The following is a 15,852-nucleotide window of genomic DNA, read 5'->3' on the forward strand; positions in this document are numbered from 1 at the left end:
TTTTCTGTGGGTACTCCAGTTTCTCCCACATTAAGACCCCTTATGGGGCCAACAAGAATGATTAATATAAGTTGATAGAACCTGTTTCGCGACTGTTGTAAAATAACTTAAGTTTGATTTTTTTAATTTTAAATTACTTTGAAAAGATTTTATTTACATGTAGCAGCGTAGTAATGGAACGCAAATCTTAATGTTATTTATTGAAATAATAAATGTGTTCTACTTAATCCAATAACAAGGAGTCTTTTCTCTTGTTCTGTACCTTTATTTACTTATGAAGTATGTAAGCATGGTATCGGACAAGAGGGTGACATATCTTAAATTGGCTTCACAGGAATACATCTATATATTATAATGAAAGCGTGGTACATATACTCCCCAAAATATCAGACAATAGGCAAGAAAAGAAAAAAAAACTCTGGCACCCAATACCTTCACAGACTCTCTCTCTCATTTTACCAGCATTCAGACTAAGAGAACATTACAACGTCTAATTGTCACAATAAGATCACTAGAAATTTCTGATTGAAAAGATATTTTTCTTGATTCAACAGATTCACAAAGCAGTTTTAAGTATGAAAAATGGTCTTGAAAATTCTGTTAGAAAGCAACTAATCAAGTCTGGAAAGCGCATTCACATTCAATTCACAAAATGCATTGGCATAAAGGCATTGTGTTTTATTGAAGCTAGAAAATATTGTAGAGGAAATTCCGAGGTTCTTGTTACACATGGTGCTTGCTATTGCAGATAAAAGTATTGGCCAGCCAGTACCCTACTTGTCTTCTATATAAACGTAAAGGATAAAGAGAGATGTACAATTCCTTGTTACCCCATATTATAGCATATAGGCTCTTTTTACACAGTCAATTATAGAATCCTGATCTCTATGGGATCATCAAATAAACCATACACCATTTAAAAAAGCTTGTTCAATTATTCACTAACCATTCAAGGAAAAGTTTACCCTGGTACGTCAATTCTGTTAGAAAATGTGTTTTGTTTGGTACAAAAAGCATATCCCTTGATAATAACAATTTAATGTTAAAATTCATTTTCAAATCTTCAATACCTGGTAAGCACTTTATTAATATATACACAGATGCATTGTTACTTGAATGATTTCGTTTCTTGATATTTAAAATTTCATATCAAGATTATATATGGTATAAATACAAACAAATACCTGGATTTATGATCTATTTTGTCAAATAAAATGACAGCTAAATTTGGAAAACTCTTTAGAATAACATTTTCTTGATTAAAATTTACCATGTTATATCGCAGAAAAGAACTAAGGTAACAGTGAACTCTTGAAGATGTTTTACTGTCACCTGCCAGTTATTTAGCTGTGGGTATGACAAGAAATAGCGTTAATAAAATAGTGCCCCAGTATTGCAGTGTCACCTTATTAAGCTCTTTCTAAACTCTTCCATACCGTCTCACACCCAACAAAAACCATGGAAACATACATTAACGATGACGTGCGCAATACTAGGCTAGATGTCCACGACCTGAAATTAATTTCTCGATAATAAATAATAGATAGATTTTCTCAAAGTTATTTTTCAGCATTTTGTTTTTATTAAATTTACAAGAATCTGAAAAACACAAAAGATATTCCATATACATTTAAATATCAAAATTCCAGTTTTAACATTCACATTTAATTCTGAAATGAGATGTCTTGGCGAAGTGTCGAGTTTAAAAAAAAAAAATCTTAATTCATAAAATAACTTCCAATATTCTAATATATTTCCTGAATGTGAACATGCTGTTTAAAGAAATTTTAGAAAAACTCTAATCAAATCTTACCATTGAATATTTATCGAGAAATGTGGACCTGGTCGCGGAAACATAGCAACGTCTACATACATCAATAATACACAAGTATATTCTATATATTATATACACATATACACAACTGTCACTTAAATTTTGGTCAAATAAAATGGGACAAATCAAACTTAAAATGTTACTGCTTTCAGAGTTATCTAACCGGTAGAAAGAGTGTACTGTCATGAGACAAAAGTGGGCTCTACAAATATTACCAGTGTTTCAGAACAAAGTTAGTTTTTCTTAGTTTCTTCTTTAGAATCAAATGCATGTAGCTAGGTTCCCAACGTTTTTCATCTTATCAGTTGCATGTGGGTTCCAACAAAATGGTTTGAGCATTTCACAGATTTCATGATAGTCTATATATTATCAGTAACCGACAAAGAAACGATAACAGAAATCAATACAGTATAATATTACTTGTGAAAATATGTGAAATAAATTAAAATTCAAACACAGCATCCCCATAAAGATGAGTGATAAATTGTACAATGACTGCTAACAGTACATAACAGAATTTACCAGTTGATGATCAATTTATATATTAGTCTTGTTCTGTTGATTGTATTGTTGATTTTGTTTATACGGCAACGAGAATTGGATCAGTGGTAAAATCACTTTAAGGAGCTATTAAACAGGAAGCAGCTCTTTGTGACTGTCAATTTGAATTATCATTATTGGAGAAAAACTACACAATTTAATCAAACATGCACCACATATACCAAGGGAAAACATTGTAATGCTTAATACCAATGAATGATTCAGGCCGATGTTGCACAAGTATATTTCATTACTGAATGCATAACAAATGACAATTAAGACATTGACTTGTAGAAGTGTCTTTCCCTACTTCCATGATTTTATCTCCTGCAAAAAAAAAAAATATACACAAGAAGATAAGTGTCATAGTTGTGGTAATTATAACAGCGTCCATACCTCATCACCCAACTTACTTCCTGCTCAAAATACGTAGTCGTATTCAACTTTGCTCTACTTTCCACTTTTCAGTGATCACAGAATCAACCATTTCCGAGGACTACAAATCATTTCAGACTAAAATCGTATTCCTACCTCGATCTGAAAAAGAAATTAGAGGAAAAAAATCCTGCAGCATGTTTATCAAACAACCATCTCAGAAACCGTCACATGTTATGATAGAAACAGCGATGTTCAAGATATTGATATCGGACAGCATCTTCCACAGCACTAAGAGTCTCTGGGGATTAAATTACTGTGCGCTTTGCTCCTCCTCTTGGTTATTCATGTGAGGCATATTTGTGAGGTCTATTTCTTTACCAGTTGCTCTTCTGTAAATGTCAACGACATCTTCGCAAGTTGTTTGGAAATGTGAAGTAGAATCATAAGATGTTGATACGAATATCTGAAAAAAATAAGTTAAAACATTTGAAAGAATATACTTCATGGTGGAACATATATATAAGGATCATGTTGAATTTATTAAAACTAGAACTGTAAGCCTACTGTTACACTAATACCCTCTATCGACCAATGAAGTATTTAATGTCTCAGCAAATCAGAATTCATAGCAGCCATCTTGAATCCCAAAATTTAAAGATGACCTCTTAATATATAGTATATTCCCCATGTATCACTCCCACTTTTAAATGCATTGTTAAAGCTAAGTTTTTGCGTTAAGGTCTATTTCTACAAAAGTATAAGTGCTAGACTTTTGGGCCGCAGTTTCATCTTAGCTTCTTCCATGCAAATTCCACATTACCCATGACAAACATGAAAATATCTAAGGATTGACATTTGAACACATTTTTCAACAAATATGTTCAATGATGCGCAATAGCACTCCTTAAAGAAGACTTTTGGTAAGATCAGTACAGAATTTTGGTAAGATTCCTCCAGACTCCAGACTTTCTTATGAACCCCGAAGAACTTATTGTAAGATCTGTATCGACAACAGTAAAAGCAAAACAGTGCTCGACTTTCTGCAGTATCTGTTGAAGGATTCCACAACTTACGTTATCTGCTGTTCCATCATCAACCGGTTCTAGCATATCAGCTACAGCAATAAATCTGAAATATACAACATAGCAGGTCATTTTCAAGTCATTCATTATTCAAGATAATGGTATCAATGTAAAATAGCAATTATACTTTCATGTCATCACATGTAAATACATTCAGCCAGGTGAATGAATAAATGCAAACAGTCCAAACAAATTAGCTTATTTCTTAGATGCTATGGGGTGATGATCAGGCTGTACCATACATACTTTTCTGCAATATTGCTTTTGTCCTTGCCGTTGAGAATGTCAATGCCGATTTGTAACTCTCCCTCTGGATCACTGGTCTCCACCGTGGTACTGACGATCCCAAGGTAAAAACCCTTGGCCGTCACACATTGTTGATTGGAGAGCACACAGATGTAAATATCTGTAACAGTAACACCAAACTTAATACTGTATTAAACATAATCCTGGAGAATGATGTACTTCAGATATCTGTAACAGTAACCCCAAACTTAATACGGTATTATACATAACCCTAGGCAACGATGTACATTAAATATCTGTAATAGTAACAGCAAACTTAATACTGTATTAAACATAACCCTGGGCAACGATGTACATCAAATATCTGTAATAGTAACAGCAAACTTAATACTGTATTAAACATAACCCTGGGCAACGATGTACATCAGATATCTGTAACAGTAACACCAAACTTAATACGGTATTAAACATAACCCTAGGCAACGATGTACATCAGATATCTGTAACAGTAACACCAAACTTAATACTGTGTTAAACATAACCCTGGGCAATAATGTACGTCAGATATCTGTAACACCAAACTTAATACTGAATTAAACATAACCCTGGGCAATAATGTACGTCAGATATCTGTAACACCAAACTTAATACTGTATTAAACATACCCCTGGGCAATAATATACATCAGATATCTGTAAAAGTAACGTGGTACTAAGATATACTGTATTAAACATAACCCTGGTCAACGATGTATATCAGAGATCTTTAACAGTAACACCAAACTCAATACTGTATTAAACATAACCCTGGACAATAGAGAAAATCACTGTAGTACCTCTGAGTCCGGAGAAGAAGATTTTTGAAATATTGGATAATTTTCCTTTTGGGGCCCCGCCCTGGCCCCAGGGGCCGGGGTAGGAATCTCAATTTTACAATTTGAAACTATCTACCTCCAAGGATAATTCTCACCAAGTAAAAATAATTTCCTACGGAAAGTTGTCAAAATATACCCAAAAGTGTTATTTCCCTATATAAACTATAGTAAACTTTACCCCCTCCCCAAGGGAGAACGGATAGCTCGGGGGTCCTGAAATTTACAACTTAAGTAAAGCCCCTGATGATCTTTCTTTCCACGTAGAGAAAATCACTGTAGTACCTCTGAGTCTGGAGAAGAAGATTTTTGAAATATTGGATAATTTTCCCTTTGGGGCCCCGCTCTGGCCCCAGGGGTTGGGGTAGGAATCTCAATTTTACAATTTGAAACCATCTACCTCCAAGGATAATTCTCACCAAGTAAAAATAATTTCCTACAGAAAGTTGTCAAAATATACCCAACAGTGTTATTTCCCTATATAAACTATAGTAAACTTTACCCCCTCCCCAAGGGAGAACGGATAGCTCGGGGGTCCTGAAATTTACAATTTAAGTAAAGCCCCTGATGATCTTTCTTTCCACGTAGAGAAAATCACTGTAGTACCTCTGAGTCTGTAGAAGAAAATTTTTGAAATATTGATTAATTTTCCCTTTGGGGCCCCGCTCTGGCCCCAGGGGTTGGGGTAGGAATCTCAATTTTACAATTTGAAACTATCTACCTCCAAGGATAATTCTCACCAAGTAAAAATAATTTCCTGCGGAAAGTTGTCAAAATATACCCAACAGTGTTATTTCCCTATATAAACTATATTAAACGTTAACCCCTTCCCAAGGGAGAACGGATAGCTCGGGGTCCTTATATTCTCAATTTAAATAAAGCCCCTGATGATCTTTCTTTCCACGTAAAGAAAATCACTGTAGTACCTCTGAGTCTGGAGAAGAAGATTTTTGAAATATTGGATAATTTTCCCTTTGGGGCCCCGCCCTGGCCCCAGGGGCCGGGGTAGGAATCTCAATTTTACAATTTGAAACTATCTACCTCCAAGGATAATTCTCACCAAGTAAAAATAATTTCCTACAGAAAGTTGTCAAAATATACCCAAAAGTGTTATTTCCCTATATAAACTATATTAAACGTTAACCCCTTCCCAAGGGAGCACGGATAGCTCGGGGTCCTGATATTCTCAATTTAAATAAAGCCCCTGATGATCTTTCTTTCCACGTAAAGAAAATCACTGTAGTACCTCTGAGTCCGGAGAAGAAGATTTTTGAAATATTGGATAATTTTCCTTTTGGGGCCCCGCCCTGGCCCCAGGGGTCGGGGTAGGAATCTCAATTTTACAATTTGAAACCATCTATCTCCAAGGATAATTCTCACCAAGTAAAAATAATTTCCTGCGGAAAGTTGTCAAAATATACCCAAAAGTGTTATTTCCCTATATATAATACGGTATTAAACATAACCCTAGGCAACGATGGACATCAGATATCTGTAACAGTAACCCCAAACTTAATACGGTATTAAACATAACCCCGGGCAATAATATACATCAGATGTCTGTAGCAGTAACACCAAACTTAATACTGAATTAAACATAACCCTGGGCAATAATATACGTCAGATATCTGTAACAGTAACACAAAACTTAATACGGTATTAAACATAACCCCGGGCAATAATATACATCAGATGTCTGTAACAGTAACACCAAACTTTATACGGTATTAAACATAACCCTGGACAACGATGTACGTCAGATATCTTTAACAGTAACACCAAACTTAATACTGTGTTAAACATAACCCTGGGCAATAATGTACGTCAGATATCTGTAACACCAAACTTAATACTGTATCAAACATAACCCTGGGCAACAATGTACATCAGATATCTGTAACAATACCACCAAACTTAATACTGTATTAAACATACCCCTGGACAACGATGTACATCAGATATCTGTAAAAGTAACACCAAACTTAATACTGTATCAAACATAACCCTGGGCAACAATATACATCAGATATCTGTAACAGTAACCCCAAACTTAATACGGTATTAAATATAACCCTAGGCAACGATGTACATCAGATATCTGTAACAGTAACTCCAAACTTAATACTGTATTAAACATAACCCTGGGCAACAATGTACGTCAGATATCTGTAACAGTAACACCAAACTTAATACGGTATTAAACATAACCCTGGACAATAATATACATCAGATGTCTGTAACAGTAACACCAAACTTAATACTGTATTAAACATAACCCTGGGCAATAATATACATCAGATATCTGTAACAGATACATGGTACTTAAATATACTGTATTAAACATAACCCTGGACAATAATATACATCAGATATCTGTAACAGTTACATGGTACTTAAATATGCTGTATTAAACATAACCCTGGGCAACGATGTACATCAGATATCTGTAACAGTTACATGGTACTTAAATATACTGTATTAAACATAACCCTGGACAATAATATACATCAGATATCTGTAACAGTTACATGGTACTTTAATATAAATATACTGTATTAAACATAATCCTGGACAATGATGTACATCAGATATCTGTAACTGTAACACCAAACTTAACACTGTATAGAAGATAACCCTGGGCAATGATGTACATCAGATATCTGTTAGTGACATCACACTTGATACCGTATAAAACATAAACCTAGGCAATGATGTACTTTATAAAGACCAGCTTTGATCTGTATTCCTGAGAGTTGTATTCGAAAAAATATCTTGTTTCCAAATATAACTGATGTATCATATAGACCTGCTTAAAACTTATAATTTATATAAAAAAAAAAATGAAAATAACGACAAGGGATGAACAAAATACTCAAGTTTTAATGATCTGTATGTAAGGCAGTTTGATGGTCCTTGTCAGACTATATAGCTCCCATGCATCTTGTCACTAACCATTTTTTCTGTCAACCTGGTTCTGTGGAATGATGATCTGGAGAGATTCACTGTTATTGACTCCCTCCACTTTTCCTTTCAGAATACAAATAGCTCTCACCACCTGAATCAAGCAATGTGAAAAAAAACCTGATTTATAATTATAATGTCTAAGAAAACTTAATTTTATAGTTCCAGAAACGACAAGTCCTGACTAACAAGATCAGTCAGTCCGATTTTGCTTCCATAACAAAGTGTGAAGGCTTACAAAACAAAGTCTAAGTGAAATTAAAATAGATTTCCTAAGTGATATAACAGGAAAATAATTATCTCACAAATTATACAAGTGACTAACAGCCTCCTCACCCTTCCGGTTTTCTTGACTTTGTGTGGTACATACGAGGGATCACAGATGACCATCTTGGTTTTAGCCACCTCGCCGCCACTCTTGACACCCACTACCTTCCCATCCTCCATCACCAGTTCGTCCACTGTTTTTCCGAGCATGTAAGTTCCGCCATAAATGGCACTCAATCTGAAACAAGAGCAGAAGATATAATTTACCGTAACAGATAACAGAGATAACATCGCCATGTTCATGGTAATTATGTCACTTGTGTAATGATATAAAACACTTTACAATATAACAATACCGTAGAGACAGTATACATGTGTCACATGTCAATAGACATAGAATCCTTCTCAAACCATCTTCTACAGAGAGGAATGCAAATATTGAAATGTAACAGTTTTATAGTGAAGTTAAACCATTTCTGGAGTGTGGTACAAGGAGCAAATGTAAGCCATGTCACTGGTTGCTAAGTTATCCAACACATGGACAAGTTTTAGTGTTTTCTATTTCTCTTTACTGAGTGCTATTGGTAATGTCGCTATAAGCTGCATATAAGTAGAAAGAAGTTACTATTCCGTCTTTGCGTATTGCAGAGTTATCTTCTCTTGTGAGCAGGTATTGATTGTTAGGTCATTTGTTTGTGTGAGAAAATGACCTCGTTTTCTCAAAAATTGACGACGTTACTCTCACAAACCAATGACGTAACAATCAATACCTGCTCACAAGAGAAAATAACTCTGCAATACGCAAAGACGGAATAGAAGATACCACAGAGCACATAACAAGTACACATATATTCCAAACAGATGACATCACATACACTTTTTACCAGACGAGTGTAAAAATACAGTCGACACAATTCGATACTAATAAAAATATATATATAAGATGATAGGCAGAGACCACAGTATGGTATAAACTCACCTCAAAGTGGTCCTTAGGACCAGGTGAGCTAAAACCCTTACACAAACTAAGAATATTGCCCAAACGTAACCAATCATTAAAGAGATCTAACACGATTCAAGAACAATGCCCAAAAGTAACCAACTGCCAGAGAATTGAGAATAATACCCAATGTAACCAAATGTAAAAGAGACTGTACAATGCCCACAAGTAACCATCATCATAGATACCTTAGACCATCTCAGAACAATGCCCACAAGTAATCATCATCATAGATACCTAGACCATCTCAGAACAATGCCCTCAAGTAACCATCATCATAGAGACCTTAGACCATCTCAGAACAATGCCCACAAGTAATCATCATCGAGACCTTAGACCATCTCAGAACAATGCCCACAAGTAACTATCATCATAGAGACCTTAGACCATCTCAGAACAATGTCCACAAGCAACCATCATCATAGAGACCTTAGACCATCTCACAACAATGCCCACAAGTAATCATCATCATAGATACCTAGACCATCTCAGAACAATGACCACAAGTAACCATCATCATAGAGACCTTAGAGCATCTCAGAACAATGACCACAAGTAACCATCATCATAGAGACCTTAGAGCATCTCAGAACAATGACCACAAGTAACCATCATCATAGAGACCTTAGACAATCTCAAAACAATGCCCACAAGTAACTATATCATCATAGAGACCTTAGACCATCTCAGAACTATGCCCACAAGTAACCATCATCATAGAGACCTAATACCATCTCAGAACAATGCCCACAAGTAACTATATCATCATAGAGACCTTAGACCATCTCAGAAAAACGCCCACAAGTAACCATCATCATAGATACCTTAGACCATCTCAGAACAATGCCCACAAGTAACCATCATCATAGAGACCTAAGACCATCTCAGAACAATGCCCACAAGTAACTATATCATCATAGAGACCTTAGACCATCTCAGAAAAATGCCCACAAGTAACCATCATCATAGAGACCTTATACCATCTCAGAACAATGCCCACAAGTAACCATTATCATAGAGACCTTAGACCATCTCAGAACAATGTCCACAAGCAACCATCATCATAGAGACCTTAGACCATCTCAGAACCATGCCCACAAGTAATCATCATCGAGACCTTAGACCATCTCAGAACAATGCCGACAAGTAACCATCATCATAGAGACCTTAGACCATCTCAGAACAATTCCCACAAGTAACCATCATCATAGAGACCTTATACCATCTCAGAACAATGCCCACAAGTAACCATTATCATAGAGACCTTAGACCATCTCAGAACAATGCCCATAAGTAACCATCATCATAGAGACCTTAGACAATCTCAGAACAATGCCCACAAGTAACCATCATCATAGAGACCTTAGACCATCTCAGAACAATGCCCCAGGGTTCGAATTTAACCAAATTTTCTACTTGCATTTTTTTGCAAGTGGTATTTTTTCTAACTTGCTAAATGAGAAAACAACTGGCAATTTGCATTTTTCCAACTTTATCAGACATGTTAACTTAGAATTAAATTCTAAAACAACACAGTATTAACTGACATTTTAAATTATGGTCATTGGGATGTATACATGACGCAAACCTTGCTGTGAAAGGATGCTGGCCTGCTCAGTCTATTCTAAGATATAGCATAGAAACTGCATCTTAGTTTCTTGCTCCATATGGTAGAGTATTTGGGCTTTTCTGTTTTTGTCCTGACAACCACCATCTTGTCACAGCAGGTTTTGGGTCATACTCTCTAAGGGCAACATCAGCAACTTGTCCATTTCTTATTTTGCCGGTGCAGCGAGCTTTGAAATTTAACCTTGGGAAACCCTAATACAACCACGTGACTAGTCAAGCCTATCGTATTTGCACTATAAATAGTAACTAAAAATAGATTACCGAAAAACATCATGCATGCGGTAAACGTCATCATTATTTGTGCAGGTACTTCCTAACGGACATGCCCACAGGACATGTATCGATTGTAAACTTCCGTTAATGACAAAAGCTGAATCATTCGTTCGGCGAATGACAAGAATGCGCTTAAATGACCGCGAGTTGTCAAAGAAAGAATTTGTAAAGACCGACCATTAGAAATGAGGATTATTCAGCCCAAAGTTTTCACTCGCAAAAAAAAGGTGGTGTCTGAAATCTCTACTCGCAGTTTGCAATTTGTACTCGCTTTTCGCGAGAATGCGAGCTTAAATTCGAACCCTGTGCCCACAGGTAACCATCATCATAGAAATAAATACACCCCTTAGATTCTCTAGCACTGTCTATTTAGCCTTTCACCTCTTCACAAGACTGCTTATTATGAAGCACTTAAAATAAACTTCAAGGCAAGAACAAGAAACCATTTTGTTTATTTTTCTTTTATCATATTTTTTCCTTACCTTGCAAATCCCTGCGGAAGTTCTCCAAGTCCATACAGTGGGTACAGGTAAGGGGATTTGCCATACCTGGCTAGAGACCCGGAATACAGCTGAATGCGCCTTATTAGCTCCTTGCAATTTTTGTGCAGATAACTAAGAATTGAAATAATAACAGGTGTGAGGTAATTAGTGGTTGAAAATGTGATGCAAATTTTGCTAAAGCTGTTTATTTTACATACATGTAGGTGTTAGAAATGAAACATGAAATATTGTAATCATTTTCAAAATTAATACATTATGAAACATATACTACTGCTTTTTATAAGATTCATCGTGTTTCTTTTTCAATCTATTAAATGGATGCATTTTCAGTTGAAACCATAATTGTTAGCACAGGCTAACTAAATACCGCAATTTATAGATGGAAATCAGAGAAGGGCAAACCCAACAAAGGACATAAAGAAATAGTTATCCAACATATATTGCAACTCCACAACCACCAAAGATGCTGATCATTTGCCAAGTTTCATAAAAAATTGTTAAGAAGTTAAGCTTTATTGCTCCTGACACACTTGTGTTTACAGACGGATGGATGTTGTGATTCCAGTATAACCATAACTTTGTTGTAGGGGGGGGGGGGGGGGGGGTGTCAATGCAATGAAGTGTCAGTCTGGCTTTTATCACTTTGATAATTACATTTTTTGCCAGTAAACATGCTCTTTGAAGGGTGGTCCATTTACACAGCCTGTGTCACAGGTTGATAGTACGGGTATAAAAACTAGCCATGTAACACCTTGTCTGCGTGGTCTATGTACACATGTTAATCGTAAAAAGAATTACAACATATTTAGACAAATTAAAGAAAATATCCAAGTTCACTAATGTTACTACTATAGCTAGTATACAAGAGATCCCAGAGGGATCTTGGCGCCCACCATTGTATCATCTTTATTAGTTCTTTGTCAGTTCAAACTTTTCTCTTCATTTCTCTTATCTGCTTGATCGAGACATGGAAACAGTAAATGTGCCTTGAGGTAACTCATACTGCTCTGTATAAAAGACAACCTTCAAAGTGAGTTTGTCTTTTCACATATTAACTAGTACAGTATTTAATGTTAAAGAAATAACCCCAATCATTACAATATGAAAAAGATCTGCTAATTATAAGTTCTTTCTGCAGCCACCTTGTTTTTGTTATCACTCTCAAAATAAAAACATGCACAACTAAGGAACAAGTAGAACTATATATCAAATTTGAGAAAGATTCTTCCAGTAATTTCTGAGAAAAAGCACTATCAAACTTTAACTCTAGAAATTCAAAATGGCGCCTCTTTGCCATCTTGATTTTCCTATCAGTCCCAAAATTTGTTATGCATAACTAGGGACCATGGGGTATCTTCATATGGGATATGAGAAAGATCCCTGCAGTCCTTTCTGTGAAATAACGCTAACAAACATTAACTCAAATAAAAGATGGCCGTCTGTAGGCCATCTTGGTTTTGTGATCAGTCCCAAAAAACGATATGCATATAACTAGGTACCATATGGGGAACCTTCATGTTGAATTTGAGAAAGATCCCTCCAGTCCTTTCTGATAAATAGCGCTAACAAGAATTGTTTAAAGATGGACAGAATGAGGGACGGACGTAATGACAGACGGACGACGAACCACAAACGCAGGGCGATTTGAAAAGCCCACTATCTGATGATGGTGGGCTAAAAAACTAACTCAGATCTCAAAGTATGGCGGTTTGGTAAAATGACTTACTCATCATTGAGGAACAGTGCAATGGCGTGCCCAGTAAAATCCTGCGTGTTTTTATCAACGCCAAATTCTGTATACAACTGTGTGGCATCCAAATTGTCTGGGTCTATTTTTTTATCGTCTTTGTTTTTAGCAGCAGGGTTGTCTAGATCCAAACTCTGGCAATAAGAAAGCAACTTCTTGAAACGTCGCTTTTCAAACAATCCCATTAATGCTAGAAAAAAGAAAAAAAACAAACAATCATCAACAATCCTTTTGAATTGAATACTGAACAATCTGGTGATGTGTCTATACAAACACAGAACAACCCATGTCTTGGTCTATACCAGAAATTAGTACCAGGTACAGCATTATTACTGATGATGGGACAATTATTAAATCAACTAATTGATTAAGTATTCAATTTTAATCCAAGCTAAAATATTAAATTAATTGATTCCAAATTCCCATTATCCAATAATCAGAAAAAATTTAAGCTTTATTTTATCAGGACTACGGTAAACCTCCGGTCAGTTCGAATCGGCAGATAGTTCGAACACATATTTTTTTCAATAAAAACAATAATTTTCTAGCCTGTGATAGTTCAAACTCTTATTGACCTTATTTCGGATAGTCCGAACTTGTCAAATGAAAACGTAAAGTAAGATTTTTTTTCGGCAAACTCCATTGAAATCTCGCTGCGATCGGCCCCGGAAAAATGCCAATACTTTGATCAACAGACACGTTTAGGGTAATGGGTTGTATGTGTGAGCATTGCAGTACAGCTGAGACAGACAAATCATAAATATATGTCACAGATTTTAGCGTTGATTCATTTTTTATTACATTGTTTGGAAAATACATCGTGCACGAGACAGCCAATTTCAACTTAGGCCCCGACAATATTAATGTATAAATAACATGCGATCCGTACGAACTGATGTCACGCTGTATGGCTGTACGCTAAAAAATCACCCGTGTGTTGTCAAATACAGTGTTAACTAAGCATTTTGATTATTTTATTGCGACCAGACATCCCTTAATTATTGCCAATCAAGGTATTACCTGTAAACGTGTGCCTCACACCAGGTAGGGCAGGACCCGATGTCGCGGTAGGAATCGGCCGCCCAGCCATGGTGCGTGACGTGATTAGCATTCATGTCAAAGTCCAAACATATCCACAGGTGTCCCAATTAGCGATGGGTAATTTTGAAGGTGTCAAATAAGTTTGGTAGGTATTAGGACTATATCACTTATAATTTAAAGCAGACATGTTGATGTTCTGACCTAATTTTACTAACATATAGACCTATATTTACTGTACAGTAACGCTTTGTAAACACAACAGGTTATGTAGACTATGTTTTCAATTTATTAAACGGACCATTCATTACCAATAATATATACAATAGTCTCTGATTCAAATAAAACCTAACCACGCAGAGACTCAATATTTAGGTCTCTGATACAAGCTAGGTAGTCTCAACTTTTGTGTCACAAATGAAACGTGTACTGTTTCGGGGCCTACACAAGGGCCTCTGCTTCGCAATAACGATCATAATAATCACGAAATGAAGAAAGTTTAATGATCAATTAACATTGAATTAAATAATATACTATCATTTTACCCATTTATAAATGTGCCATTGTTCTATGCCAGGCCGTCGTTGTTACGTATCACCTTACATTGGATATATAGAGGTATACTCCGGTGAAGAAAATATGTCGGGTATATGTTTGTGACTTGATTTGCACTTTGCCGAAATTTTTGCCGATAGTTCGAACTCACGCTTATTTTCTGAAGCATAATTTTGTATAATCCGAACAGGTTCATCAATATTTATTTAATTTTGTTCGAACTGACCGAAGGTTTACCGTAAATTGGAATTAATATAATACATATGTCCTTATAAATGGATGTGGTCTTAATAAGGCTGTACCATGTAGTTTCCATGCAATTTTGATTTACTTTCATATAAACTGATCCAGATTAAGCATGTGTTGTCAGATGTTGCTGATACCGAGTCTGAAATCACATCAAAGAACAAGAGGCCCAGAGGGCCTGTATTGCTCACCTGAAAATTGTTTAAAATAATTGGTATGAGGCCAAAAAAAAATATAGTCTGTTTAGGGTTGCATTGGCAAAAAAACTAGGGTAGGTAGGACAGATTTTTTTATTTTTTTTTGTTTGTATATTTTTGGTCATGTGATTATGACCCTACTATTACATAAACAAGATTCATTTGGAGGCAAATTGTGCTCAATATGATGACATTTAGCGCCAACACGGAGCTGGAAGCCATTTTGAAAGGCAAGGAACCTTCTAAAATTCGAAAATCAGCGGGTTTTTAAAAAACAAATTTTTTTTTCATCAAAAAATTTTGGGTCGTGGTAAAAAGCTAGGGTCAGTCGGGAACCCTAGACAGACACCTTTTTTTTTGGCCTGAAGTAAAAATATAGCACTCCATGGTAGATGCTGTAAGTACATATGAAATTTCAGAAAGATCCATCCAGTAATTAAGATATAGCAAGAACAAACTTCAAACAGAGCCCCACCCCTATGCCC

At 35.8% G+C, this 15,852-nt stretch overlaps 1 protein-coding gene across 1 annotated transcript in view; it reads right to left on the reverse strand.

Moving 5' to 3' along the window:
- Positions 1-249: 249 nt before the first annotated feature.
- LOC110447331 (rab GDP dissociation inhibitor alpha-like) overlaps positions 250-15,852 on the reverse strand; it is a 21,738-nt gene continuing 6,135 nt past the window's right edge. Inside the window, exons 4-10 of the mRNA XM_021492947.1 lie at positions 13,311-13,521; positions 11,564-11,695; positions 8,249-8,417; positions 7,904-8,006; positions 4,081-4,240; positions 3,826-3,880; positions 250-3,215 (exon numbers count right to left, since the gene is read on the reverse strand). Of these exons, the coding sequence (XP_021348622.1) occupies positions 3,063-3,215; positions 3,826-3,880; positions 4,081-4,240; positions 7,904-8,006; positions 8,249-8,417; positions 11,564-11,695; positions 13,311-13,521 (983 nt within the window). The 3' untranslated portion in view covers positions 250-3,062. The remainder of the gene's footprint in view (positions 3,216-3,825; positions 3,881-4,080; positions 4,241-7,903; positions 8,007-8,248; positions 8,418-11,563; positions 11,696-13,310; positions 13,522-15,852) is intronic.

The sequence above is a fragment of the Mizuhopecten yessoensis genome, unplaced genomic scaffold, assembly GCF_002113885.1.
Source record: "Mizuhopecten yessoensis strain PY_sf001 unplaced genomic scaffold, ASM211388v2 scaffold3311, whole genome shotgun sequence".
Lineage (NCBI taxonomy): Eukaryota > Metazoa > Mollusca > Bivalvia > Pectinida > Pectinidae > Mizuhopecten > Mizuhopecten yessoensis.